This window comes from Tetrahymena thermophila (assembly GCF_000189635.1).
Source record: "Tetrahymena thermophila SB210 genomic scaffold scf_8254816, whole genome shotgun sequence".
NCBI lineage: Eukaryota > Ciliophora > Oligohymenophorea > Hymenostomatida > Tetrahymenidae > Tetrahymena > Tetrahymena thermophila.
Window position 1 is genome coordinate 4,120 of NW_002476572.1, and position 13,741 is coordinate 17,860.

General features: G+C 19.9%; 4 protein-coding genes across 4 annotated transcripts in view; all 4 read left to right on the forward strand. All coding sequences in view use genetic code 6, as the record gives it.

Moving 5' to 3' along the window:
* Positions 1–38: 38 nt before the first annotated feature.
* TTHERM_01234340 (von willebrand factor type A domain protein) lies at positions 39–830 on the forward strand (the record flags this gene model as incomplete). Its single annotated transcript, XM_972191.3, has 1 exon — positions 39–830. One exon carries the CDS (start codon positions 39–41, stop codon positions 828–830), a length of 792 nt encoding a protein of 263 aa, XP_977284.3.
* A 2,391-nt stretch (positions 831–3,221) lies between these two features.
* Positions 3,222–8,344, forward strand: TTHERM_001234350 (cyclic nucleotide-binding domain protein, putative; the record flags this gene model as incomplete). The annotated part of the gene is made up of 16 exons (XM_012795324.1): positions 3,222–3,286; positions 3,368–3,457; positions 3,714–3,803; positions 4,058–4,147; positions 4,405–4,494; positions 4,764–4,853; positions 5,271–5,360; positions 5,616–5,705; positions 5,961–6,050; positions 6,303–6,392; positions 6,634–6,723; positions 6,936–7,025; positions 7,282–7,371; positions 7,612–7,701; positions 7,941–8,030; positions 8,251–8,344. The coding sequence occupies 16 exons, from the start codon at positions 3,222–3,224 to the stop codon at positions 8,342–8,344; spliced, it is 1,419 nt and encodes a 472-aa protein (XP_012650778.1).
* Positions 8,345–9,453: 1,109 nt separating this feature from the next.
* Positions 9,454–10,128, forward strand: TTHERM_01236340 (hypothetical protein; the record flags this gene model as incomplete). The annotated part of the gene is made up of 1 exon (XM_972193.3): positions 9,454–10,128. The coding sequence occupies one exon, from the start codon at positions 9,454–9,456 to the stop codon at positions 10,126–10,128; it is 675 nt and encodes a 224-aa protein (XP_977286.1).
* Positions 10,129–10,936: 808 nt separating this feature from the next.
* Positions 10,937–13,741, forward strand: part of TTHERM_001236350 (hypothetical protein) — a gene marked incomplete at both ends in the record, with an annotated part of 3,885 nt that continues 1,080 nt past the window's right edge. Inside the window, 8 exons of the mRNA XM_012795325.1 lie at positions 10,937–10,975; positions 11,033–11,082; positions 11,569–11,658; positions 12,012–12,101; positions 12,372–12,461; positions 12,700–12,789; positions 13,063–13,152; positions 13,366–13,455. Coding sequence (XP_012650779.1) covers positions 10,937–10,975; positions 11,033–11,082; positions 11,569–11,658; positions 12,012–12,101; positions 12,372–12,461; positions 12,700–12,789; positions 13,063–13,152; positions 13,366–13,455 — 629 coding nt within the window. The remainder of the gene's footprint in view (positions 10,976–11,032; positions 11,083–11,568; positions 11,659–12,011; positions 12,102–12,371; positions 12,462–12,699; positions 12,790–13,062; positions 13,153–13,365; positions 13,456–13,741) is intronic.

Genomic DNA, 13,741 nt, shown 5'->3' on the forward strand with positions numbered 1-13,741 from the left:
TTTCAAAATTCTTCAAAACTCTTATATCTCAAAGACTTATGGTCATATGTGGGAAGATTATTAATCAAAACTAAGAATTAAGGATTAATATTAACTAAATTTTCTCAGGAGTTTCTAAAGATTTCATTTTTGAATTGACTGTTCCAAAATCTGAGATTAAAGATTTATAAGATTTTGAAAGAAATTTAGAGATAATAAATGTTTAATTGACTGCACGCCCTGTTGATTCAATGTTACAAACATTAAAAGAGAGTAAATTAGTTTTGACTCTGTTTACAGATAATGAATAAGTAGCATAAGATTCAGAAATTAACGATAACGTTGAATTTAACTACATCAGAGTAAAGGCAGCTTAAGCTATAGAAGAAGCCATCAAATATGCTGATCAAAACCAATACAATCAAGGACAACATGTATTATCAGATATGTTAAAATAGATAGAGAAATCTCACCCTAAAAACTAGGCTAAGCTCTAAGTTCTTAAAGACGATTTAGTTTAATGTTAATAAAACGTGCAACCTTAAGTGTACTAAATTCAAGGTAAGCTCTAAGCATAGTAACAATGTGTTAGTCATTATAACTAATAATCATAGGCAGTAAGATTGAATGATATGTATTAAATACCTCTTTAAAAATAAATGGTTTAATAATAATAATAGTAAAAGTAATAATAAATTTGGAATAAACCTTAATAGTTGCCTTAATAATTAATCCAGTTATAAAAAAACCCACAATAACAAATCTAGTAAATCATTCATGATTAATTCTTATAAATTTTGAGCTCTATTCAAAAATATATAAAATATGATACATTCCATTTTAATATCTGAATCCACCATCTTTTTAATAGCAGTTTTTAAAATAAAAATTTAATAAATATTTCAAAATTATTATATTTTGTTAATTATTTAAATTTATATTTAATTTTAATTATAAAACTAAACTGTTGACTTTTGTATTAAATTACTCTTTTATAATGAAAATAATTAATTCAAAAGGAATTGATTATACTTTTTTATATTGGAAATGATAGTTCTATAAAACTGTAAATATTACCTGAATTCTAAGCAAATTAAAAACTTAACTAAAAATAGAAATGAATTAAGATTGTAAAAATAATTAATGTCTTTTTTGTTTCTAAAAAAGGATTATTGTGTTTACTTATTTAAACTTACTCCATTTTGAAATATTGAGGTAAATGAATTCATAGAAAAAGAAAGTAAAAAAGTATGATGGAAATCTATTAAAACATAGATTTTTTTGATAATCTGTAGAAATTATTTAACAAAATAAAATTACCTTATAAATATTTTAAAAATATTTCTACTAAAACTGCAGAAAAAGAGGTAAAATTTTGATATAAACAAGATATTTTTGGCTCTCTTTTATTAGAACAGAAATTTGTCAATTATCTTAACAAATAAATTTGGTTATTTTCAAGACAAACCAAATCTTAATCATCATTAAAAAAATAAGCAAACAAACAAATCTTTGATATCAAAGCAGTAAATGGTATTGCTGAAATTAAAAAAAAAAAAGATAATTTAATAATGAAAAGAAAAAAATTATTTTTTAAGTTTTGATCTACAAAATTAATAAAAATATATGAAAAAAATTGTTTTATATTAAAAGTTTAATGTTTTCTAAAATAAATACAATCAATAAATTTATCCCTTTTATGCTTATTTTTTGAAAGAAGATATTAATATTTTATTTTCTCAAATTTAATTAAATCATCTCAAAAATCTAAATTAATAAACAATGAAAAAAACCACAACTCACAATTAAATTTTCAAATACTTGCGAAATCAAATCTTTGATAATTAATTTGTTAAATTTCTTTCAAATTAGTGGTGAAATAATCCTTTTTACATTTAATGTAAAAACTTGTTGTTTTCTTAATTTTAATTAAATAAAATCAGAATTAAAAACTGTAAGCTTAGATATTATATATCTTTAATTTTCATTTACAACCAAAAGCATTTAATTAAAGGATGTAATTTTGGTCTAAATAATAGTAAAGTAGATTTAATATTTATGCTCATTTTATATCAAGTTTTTATTAATCTAATAAAATAAAATAGAATTAAGTTTTAATAAAAATGTGAACAAATCTACTTTCTTTGTTTTAAATAAATATATCACTTATTAATCAATTAGTGTCAAAATAAAAATTTAAAAAAAAATATTTTAACATTTTTGAAATATCAATCAATCTAAATAATAAATTTAGCTGATACAATAAAATAAAATGTTTATATTGAAATTAGTTTTATCAATTTTGCAGATTTGATGTTTTTGATTAATTTCAAACATTTTCAGATTATTAAATTAAGTATTAAAATAGCTCTTTTTTTAAATATGTAACATGGCCTATCAGAATTTTTAATCAAAACGAGAAAATAAATAAAAATCAAATTTAGTTTATCCATTTATAATTAATTAATTAAATTTCATAAATTGTTATCCAATATTTTTGAAAAAGAGAATAAATGATGTAATAGATTAAAGAATATAAAGAATTAGAAGAAGTAATTTTTAATTTTTTTATTAATATCCTTTAAATTGATATAAATTAATAAAAAAAGTTTATAAGCTCTTCACATTTACCTCATTAGATTCTCCATATTAATCTCAAGTAAATTTAATTAAAAGATATTATTTTTTTTATTTTTAATATTTTTTGTATATTTAATTTTCAATTTATTTAAATAAATAATTTTAATTATTGAAATTATCATCATTATTTATTGATTTTTATTAAAACAAACATTTTTTAGATATTTTAGCTTAATTTTCATTTCAATTTTTAATTATTTATTTATTATTCATTTTTTATTAATTGATATTTTTCTTCATTAATAAAAGCAATTTATTAATTTTGGATTGTAATATTTTTAATTATCAAAGTTAATTTAAACCATTATAGCTCTTTTAGTTTATTTGATTTCTTTTTCTTTTTATTATGATTTATTTTGTTTTCATTCTTTGTTAATTTTATTAATTATTAATAAATCTTATTATTTCATATTTTTTCTTTATTTTTTCCTTCTAATTAACTAAAGCCAAATGCCTATTTTATTTATATAGGCAAAATATAATATATCTTAATAAAATAATAAATAAAGCTAAATTAGCTTAAAACAACTTCATTTTTGAGTTTTTAGAAAAGCTTTAAATTCACAAAATGTAAAATTTCAAATATTATTTAAATACCAGTTATGCTATTCTTATAACATATCATTTTTCTAAAAAAAATAAATTTTGAAAAACTTAATAAAAACTGGTATAAAAAAACTCGCTTTTTGAAAATTTGTATGGCAACTTATTCTATTTAATGATATATTTTTCTTCAATATTTAAAAAGTTCTAATGAAATTGGTGATGAAGGTGCATCAGGCTTAGGTTCTGGTTTAGCAAATTGCATTAATCTATCAAATTTGAAACTTTATCTTCAGTAAAAACAGTTTATTTAATTTAGATTGTGATATTTTTAATTATAATAACTAATTAAAAACAATAAAGCTCGTTTTTCTTTTTCTTCTTATTGTGCTTGCTTTTTTTTGTTCTTTCTTTATTTTTTAATTTGGCTCATCATTTTATTTTCAACTTTTCCTTTTATTATTAATTAATCTTTTTATTTAATATTTTTCTTCATTTTTTCCTTCTAATTAACTATTTAATGATAAATTTTTTCTTCAATATTTAAAAAGTTCTAATGAAATTGGTGATAAAGGTGCATCAGACTTAGGTTCTGGTTTAGCAAATTGCATTAATCTCTAAAATTTGACACTTAATCTTGAGTAAAAATATTTTATTTGTTTTAGATTGTGATATTTTTAATTATAAAAACTAATTAAAAACAATAAAGCTTTTTTTTCTTTTTCTTTTTATTGTTCTTGTTTTTTTTGTTCTTTCTTTCTTTGTTAACTTGATTATCATTTTATTTTCAACTTTTGTTTTATTATTAATTAATCTTTTTATTTCATATTTTTTCTTCATTTTTTCCTTCAAATTAACTATTTAATGATACATTTTTTTTTCAATATTTAAAAAGGGACAATTATATTTTTGATGAAGGTCCATCGGGCTTAGGTTCTGGTTTAGCAAATTGCATTAATCTCTCAAATTTGACACTTGAACTTAAGTAAAAATATTTTATTTGTTTTGGATTGTGATATTTTTAATTATAAAAACTAATTAAAAACAATAAAGCTCTTTTTTCTTTTTCTTTTTATTGTGCTTGCTTTTTTTTGTTCTTTCTTTATTTGTTTATGTGGCTCATCGTTTTATTTTCAATTTTTGCTTTTATTATTAATTAATCTTTTTATTTCATATTATTTCTTCATTTTTTCCTTCAAATTAACTATTTAGTGATATATTTTTTCTACAATATTTAAAAAGTTCTAATAAAATTGGTGATGAAGGTGCATCAGGCTTAGGTTCTGGTTTAGCAAATTGCATTAATCTCTTAAATTTGACACTAGATCTTGGGTAAAAACAGTTTTTTTGTTTTGGATTGTGATATTTTTAATTATAAAAACTAATTAAAAACAAAAAAGCTTATTTTTCTTTTTCTTCTTATTGTGCTTGCTTTTTTTTGTTCTTTCTTTCTTTCTTTCTTTCTTTGTTAATTAGACTCATTAATTTATTTTGAACTTTTGCTTTTATTATTGATTAATCTTTTTATTTCATATTTTTTCTTTATTTTTTCCTTCAAATTAACTATTTAATAATATATTTTTTCTTCAATATTTAAAAAGTGAAAATGAAATTGGTGATGAAGGTGCATCAGGCTTAGGTTCTGCTTTAGCAAATTGCATTAATCTCTCAAATTTGACACTTTACCTTTAGTAAAAAATATTTTAAATTTTTATAACTAATTAAAAGCAATAAAGCTCTTTTTTCTTTTTCATTTGATTGTACTTGCTTTTTTTTGTTCATTCTTTCTTTGTTAATTTGGCTCATCATTTTATTTTCAACTTTTGCTTTTATTATTTATTAATCTTATTATTTCATATTTTTTCTTCATTTTTTCGGGAGGAGGGGGGGGGGGGGGTCACAGGTGAGACGCCAGTCATATAAAAAAATGATAGAGAGACTTTAGAAAAGAAATTGTGTAAATATTCTTTTATAAAATATGAATGGAGCCCCACCTTAAGGCTGCTTCATTGGAATATAGCCTCAGTTTCGATCCACCCGTGATTCCCGCCATTTTTTCCTTCTAATTAAATATTTAAGGATATATTTTTTCTTCAATATTTAAAAAGTTCTAATAAAATTCGTGATGAAGGTACATCAGGATTAGGTTTTGGTTTAGCAAATTGCATTAATCTCTCAAATTTGACACTTCATCTTAAGTAAAAATATTTTATTTGTTTTGGATTGTGATATTTTAATTATAAAAACTAATTAAAAAAAATAAAACTCTTTTTTCTTTTTCTTCTTATTGTGCTTGCTTTTTTTTGTTCTTTCTTTATTTGTTAATTTGGCTCATAATTTTATTTTCAACTTTTTCTTTAAAAATTAATTAATCTTTTTATTCCATATTTTTCTTCATTTTTTCCTTCTAATTAACTATTTAATGATAAATTTTTTCTTCAATATTTAAAAAGTTCTAATAAAATTCGTGATGAAGGTCCATCAGGCTTAGGTTCTGGTTTAGCAAATTGCATTAATCTCTCAAATTTGAAACTTTATCTTCGGTAAAAACAGTTTTTTAATTTGGATTGTGATATTTTTAATTATAATAACTAATTAAAAACAATAAAGCTCTTTTTTCTTTTTCTTCTTATTGTGCTTGATTTTTTTTGTTCTTTCTTTATTGTTAATTTTGCTCATCGTTTTATTTTCAACTTTTTCTTTAAAAATTAATTAATCTTTTTACTTCATTTTTTTCTTCATTTTTTCCTTCTAATTAACTATTTAATGATATATATTTTTTTAAAATATTTAAAAAGGTAAAATTAAATTGGTGATAAAGGTGCATCAGGCTTAGGTTCTGGTTTAGCAAATTGCATTAATCTCTAAAATTTGATACTAGATCTTTGGTAAAAACAGTTTATTTGTTTTGGATTGTGATATTTTAATTATAAAAACTAATTAAAAACAATAAAGCTCTTTCTTCTTTTTCTTCTTATTGTGCTTGCTTTTTTTAGTTTTTTCTTTATTTTTTAATTTGGCTCATCATTTTATTTTCAAATTTTTCTTTAAAAATTAATTAATCTTTTTATTTCATATTTTTCTTCATTTTTTCCTTCTAATTAACTATTTAATATATTTTTTCTTCAATATTTAAAAAGGGAAAATTAAATTGGTGTAATCGGTGCATCAGGCTTAGGTTTTGGTTTAGCAAATTGCATTAATCTCTCAAATTTAACACTTGATCTTAGGTAAAAACAGTTTATTTGTTTTGGATTGTGATATTTTTAATTATAAAAACTAATTAAAAACAATAAAGCTCTTTTTTCTTTTTCTTTTTATTGTTCTTGCTTTTTTTTGTTCTTTCTTTCTTTGTTAATTTGGCTCATCATTTTATTTTCAACTTTTGCTTTTATTATTTCATATTTTTTCTTCATTTTTTCCTTCAAATTTACAATTTAATGATATATTTTTTCTTCAATATTTAAAAAGTTCTAATAAAATTCGTGATGAATGTCCATCAGGCTTAGGTTCTGGTTTAGCAAATTGCATTAATCTCTCAAATTTGACACTTGATCTTAGGTAAAACAGTTTATTTGTTTTCGATTGTGATATTTTTAATTATAAAAAATTTTTTAAAAACAATTAAGCTCTTTTTTCTTTTTCTTTTTATTGTGCTGCTTTTTTTTGATCTTTCTTTATTTGTAAATTTTGCTCATAATTTTATTTTCAATTTTTGCTTTTATTATTAATTAATCTTTTTATTTTATTTTTTTTCTTCAATATTTAAAAAGTTACAATTAAATTGGTGCAATGGGTGCATCAGGCTTAGGTTTTGGTTTAGCTAATTGCATTAATCTCTCAAATTTGAAAATTTTTTTTAGGTAAAAACAGTTTATTTAATTTTATATTGTGATATTTTTAATAAAAAAAAAACTAATTAAATACAAAAATACTCTTTTTCTTTTTCTTTTTATTGTGTTTGCTTTTTTTTTGTTCTTTCTTTTTTAAATTGACTCATCATTTTATTTTGAACTTTTGCTTTTATTATAGATTAATCTTTTTATTTCATATTTTTTCTTCATTTTTTCCTTCAAATTAACTATTTAATGATCTATTTTTTCTTCAATATTTAAAAAGTTGCAATTAAATTGGTGATGAAGGTGCATCAGGCTTAGGTTCTGGTTTAGCAAATTGCATTAATCTCTCAAATTTGTAACTTCGTCTTAAGTAAAAAAAGTTTATTTGTTTTGGATTGTGATATTATAATTATAAAAACTAATTAAAAAAAATAAAACTCTTTTTTCTTTTTCTTTTTACTGTGCTTGCTTTTTTATGTTCTTTCTTTCTTTATTAATTTCACTCATCATTTTATTTTCAACTTTTACTTTTATTATTTCATATTTTTTCTTCATTTTTTACTTCTACTTAACTATTTAAAGATAGATTTTTTCTTCAATATTTAAAAAGTTGCAATTAAATTGGTGATAAAGGTGCATCAGGCTTAAGTTCTGGTTTAGCAAATTGCATTAATCTCTCAAATTTGACACTTAACCTTCGGTAAAAACAGTTTATTTGTTTTGGATTGTGATTTTTTAATTATAAAAACTAATTAAAAAAATAAAACTCTTTTTTCTTTTTATTTTTATTGTGCTTGCTTTTTTTTGTTCTTTCTTTCTTTGTTAATTTGGCTCACCATTTTATTTTCAACTTTTGCTTTTATTATTTTATATTTTTTCATCATTTTTTCCTTCAAATTAACTATTTAATGGTATATTTTTTCTTCAATATTTAAAAAGTTCTAATAAAATTGGTGATGAAGGTGCATCAAGCTTAGGTTCTGATTTAGCAAATTGCATTAATCTCTCAAATTTGACACTTGTTCTTAGGTAAAAACAGTTTATTTGTTTTGGATTGTATTTTAATTATAAAAACTAATAAAAACAATAAAGTTCTTTGAATTCCTTTGATGACTTTTATTTGATTTATTTATTTTTATTTTTTCTTCCGCTAATGCTATTTTATTTCTTTATATAAGAAATATTTTTTAATTTAAAAATTTATTCAGTTTTGATATTGATTTAAAATTTACACAATTTATTATAAAAGTAATAACCAAATGAATGAATCAAAAAAATTCGAAGTAATAAGCAAGTGTTTTAAATCAAAAAGATTAGTTGTCTTTATAAAAGAAATTTGGTGATAAACAAGTGACGAAAAAAGGATGGATAAATATTAAATGTTTAAATAATATTAAATAATATTTTGAAAAAGCTTTTTTTAACCTAAAATATAAAAAGATAGATACATAAATTTTATTATTGATTTTATATTTATAAATATCATTCATATTTTTGTAAGTAAATAAATTATTTATCAAAAAAAAAAAAAATAATTTTCTTAAATAAATTAATTCTTCATAAGCAACCCTATGGTTTCACCAAAAATGATAAAATAATTAGAAACTTTATATATATATATTAATATATTATTTTTTAATAAATTATAAAAATGCCAAGCTTTTATATACCAGTTTTTTTTTAATCTGAAATATTATTCATCAATCATATTTCTATTTTTTTTTTATTTTCATATTTTGAAAATTTTTAGAGCAAAACTTAAAAACTTTCTTTATTTATTTTATTATCAATCACATATAAAATTTTTGTAATTCTTCTAAGAAAATATTAGATTAGAAATATTTCATTATTACAGTTAAAATTAAATTTTAATTATCAGTTTCTTATAAAAAAGCAAATATTTTAGTCATAATAAAAATTTTATGTTAAAGTATTTGAAAAATATTAAATTAAATCTAAGATTTGTAATTTTAATTATGCAAAGTTTTTAATCGTTGACGCATTTATTGAGAAGAAAGAAGTTAATTAATTTTATAAAGTGTAAATAAATAAATAAAATTAATTACGTATTATGTGAAAATTGAAAATATTATGTCACCTCACATTAATTAAAACTTTGATAAGATTTATTTATTTACTTATTTTTTTTTACTTATAATTATACATTACAGAATAAGCGCACTTGAATGATACTTAAATAATTTTTAATTTAAGCAATTTGCTTTTTACTTTTTATTTACAATTTGCACTAGAACCTTTTACACTAATTGGTAATAGTTAGCATAAATATCTTTTGTATCAAATTATTTATTTATGTTAAGCAAAAGCTAATTTAATTAGAACTAGAAAGGGCAATTTTGTTGTTATTCAAACTTGTTTGTAGAGATACTTATAAATTTATAATTGAAAAAAATAATTAAAATACAAAAAAACTAAAATATCTTTCTTAATAATGTAAAAAATTTCTATATTAATAACTATCTTATTTTTATCTTGCATTGCTTGCTAAAAATCACCTCAATATCTCTCTATCGAAGTAGATAAGTCTGATGTCAATCCATAGCTATCTGATTTCTTAAAGCAGTCATTCTAGTAATTACTCCTAAAATACCCTACAGACCAATAAGTAATTACAAAAGATTTAAACAGCTTATCAAAATCTAAGCCTTAAGCTCCATGGAAAAATCCAAGTTCTATTCATACTACTGTTTTGTACATCGGATCAGATAAAAGCAAATTAGACACTGACTACTATAAGCAATTCAAGGTAGGCAAGTAAGTTTAGTTAGAATCTACTACTTTTATTTATGTTCCAGGTAAAATAATATGTTCTCCTGTATTCCCTTAGGACATTCTTATTGAAAATACATGTCCTCATATGACATTAATGGTTGCTAATTGGAAACCTGTTTAGTGTAATTCTGTCTTGGAAGCAATCTTTACTTAAAATGGAGCTTTAAAGTCTGAATATGAAAACAAATTCTTCTAGGAGCCCAGCAATGTTATGCTAAATAAACTAAATAAAGTTGAAATTGATGGAGAAAGTGTTGATGTCTACATAGTCAAAGCTAACAAGAGTAACCAAAAATACTTAAATTATGAAGGTGAAACCAAATATATATACTGATTATATATATCTATCTATCTGCCAATAATTTAAATTTGTTTTCTAAATTTAATTTATTTTAAAATTAAAATATTATCAATGTAATTTTTGTGTTTACATTTTCTTATTAATTACAACAAAATTCCATATATTTAATTAGCTTAAATAAGCTAAGCTAAATAGAAATAACAAAGTTCAAAAAGTAATTAAATTTGATTGAATTAAAATTTATAATAGATATATTCCAATTAATACATAAATTAAATAATTTGAGTTGGGTCTAGGGCATTTCAAAATAAAATTTAGCATTTATGTCGTATCCATAACCAAATTTACTCTTCATATCTTTGAATTTATTATTTTTAAAATTTACTGTAATTTTTGATTATATAAAAATGAAAAATCTATTTATTAAAAATTTATTTAAGAATAAATTCATTTATTTGTTGCATGAAAGCTCTTTACCTAGATAATATGTGATTTAAATAAAAACTAATATGGTTAGATAATAATTAGAGATATTATAAAAATTCCTCTCATTACTAATTACAACTAAAATAGAAAAATCTAAAAAATAAAAATTAAAAACATTAATTAGAATTTTTTCAACATATGTATAACTACTACTCGTCTCTAGTTTTTTCATATTTTTAAGTACAAATTTTGAATAGAAATATTAAGGTTTAATAACAAATTTTACACTAACTTTTATGTGATTTCTCAAACTAAACCAAAATCTATATATTCATATAATTTATTTATTTTTTATATCCACTTATAATTAATTAAAATAAATTAATTGCTATTCAGTATTTTTTTAAAAAAATAAATGATATAATAGACTAAATAATACATCATATTAGAAGAAGTAATTTTTATTTTTTTTATCAATATAATTTAAATTTATTTTTATTAATATAAAAAGTTTTTAAATTCTTCACTCTAATCTCATGAGACTCTCCATATTTATCAGAAGTATATTGATTTATAAATATTATTATTACTAACTTCAATATATTTAATTTTTAATTTATTATGATATAATTTTTCTAATAGAAATTCTCAACTATTTTGATTCTTAATTTTTTTTATTCAAATATTATTTCAGTTATTTTAACTTTAACTTTCAATTTTTAATATTCTTTAACCAATTTTTATTATTTAATATTTTTTATTCATTTTTTCCATCTAACGCATTTTCTTGATATAGACAGTTTATTTGTTTTGGAGTGCGATACTTTTAATGATTTAAAACAATATATTATTTTATTTTATTTTGTTAATTAGCTTTTTATTTTATTTTTTATTCTACTTGCATTCTTTTTATCCTTCTTAATTTAACTCTATTTTTATTTTCACATTTTTCTCTTACTTTATTCGTTTTTTATTATTTCATATTTTTTCATCATTTTTTCCTTCTAAATAACTAAGTACTTATTTATAATTTCAATATTTAAAAAGTTGGAATTAAATTGGTAATGAAGGTACATCAGACTTAAGTTCTGCTTTATCAAATTGCACTAATCTCTCAAATTTAACACTTGATCTTATGTAAAAACAGTTTATTTGTTTTGGAATATGATATTTTTAGTTTTAAAATGAATGAATTTAATTAGCTTTTTATTTGATTTACTTTTCTTTTTCTTTTTTAATAAAATTTTTGAAAAGCATCTGCTCAATAACTAAGAAAGCTTTGAATTTGTTGATAATTTTCAAAAATAAAATTATCGATTTGTAATGAAAGCAAACAAAAACTATTTTTACACAATTTTCTTAATTTAAATAAATTTTTTTATTTAAACTTTTTGCTTTTATTATTAATTAATTTCTTATTATTTCTTCATTTTTTCCTTCGAACTAAGTAATTTACTAATTTATTATATTTTTATTAAATATTTAAAAAGGGGCAATGAAATTGATTCAATTGGTGCTTCATACTTAGGTTCTGCTTTAGCAAATTGCACTAATCTCTTAAATTTGGAAATTAATCTTTAGTAAAAGAAGTTTATTAGTTCTGGATTACAATATTTTTAGTTATAAAAATGAGTTTAAAACAATACCACTATTTTAATTTGTTTATTAGCTTTTAATTTGATTTATTTTTCATTTTTGTTGTATTTGTAATTTTTTCTTTTTAATTAAACTCATTTTTTTATTTAAAATTTTTACTTTACTCTTAGTTAATTTTTTCTTAATATTTCATATTTTCCTCTTTATTTTTTATTCTATCTAACTATTATATATTTTCTTCAATATTTAAAAAGTGATAATTAAATTGATGCCATTGGTGCATCAGGTTTAGGTTCTGCTTTAGTAAATTGCACTAATCTCTCAAATTTGATAATTTGTCTTTTGTAAAAACAATTAATTTATTTTGGGTAGTGCTATTTTAATTTTAAAAATGAATTTAAGACAATATCAGTCTATTAATTTTTTTATTATCTTTTTATTTGATTTATTTTTATTTTTTAGTACATGTGTTTTTTTTTACCTTTCATACTTTATATCATTTTTTTATTTTTAGCTCTAGCTATTTTTTCATGACTTTTTATTTCTAATTAATTATTTATTTTTTCTTCAATATTTAAAAAGTGACAATTAAATTGGTGCTACTGGTGCTTCAGGTTTAACTTCTGCTTTAGCAAATTGCACTAATCTCTCAAATTTGACACTTGATCTTACGTAATAGAATTTATTTGTTTTTGATGGTGATATTATTAATTTTTAAATTGAATTTAAAATAAGATAGCTCTTTTAATTAATTTACAAACTTTTTTTGATTTATTTTTTGTTTATGATTTTACTTGTGTTTTTTTTTTCTTCAATCTTCTTTATTTTAAATCATTTTTAATTTTAAATATTTGAATTTGTTGTTTATTAATTCATTCATTCATAATATTTCATATTTTTTCTATATTTTTCCCTTCTATCTAACTAATTAAATATATTAAAAAGTGGCAATTAAATTGGTGCTATTGGTGCATCAGATTTAGGTTCTGCTTTAACAAATTGCTCTAATCTCTCAAATTTGACACTTAATCTTCAGTAAAAACAGTTTGTTTGTTTAGAATTGTGATATTTTTAGTTCAAAAAATAAATTTAAAATAATATTTTCTTCTTCTTCTTCCTTTCTTAATTTAACTCATTTGTTTACTTTCAACTTATATGTTTATCATTAATTAATTTACTACTTTTTATTCTTTTTTATTTCTACTAACTAACTAATTAATTATTAACTTTTTCTTCAATTTTTTAAAGTAGAAATTAAGTTGGTAACTAAGGTGTATCAGGCTTAGGTTATTCTTTAGTAAATTGCACTAATCTCTCAAATTTAACACTTGATCTTGGGTAAAAGCAGTTTATTTGTTTTAAATTATGAAAATATTAGTTATAAAAATGAATTTAAAACAATATAACTCTTTTAAATCGTTTATTAGCTTTTTATTTGATTCATATTTCTTATTTATTCTAATAATGCTTTTTTTACCTTTCTTAATTTAACTCATTTTATTTTCAAAATTTTTATTTTTATTTATTTATTAATTAATTAATTTCTTATTATTTTACATTTTTTCTTCATTTTTCCTTCTAAATAACTAATTAATTAAATGTTTTTTCTTCTAATATTTAAAAA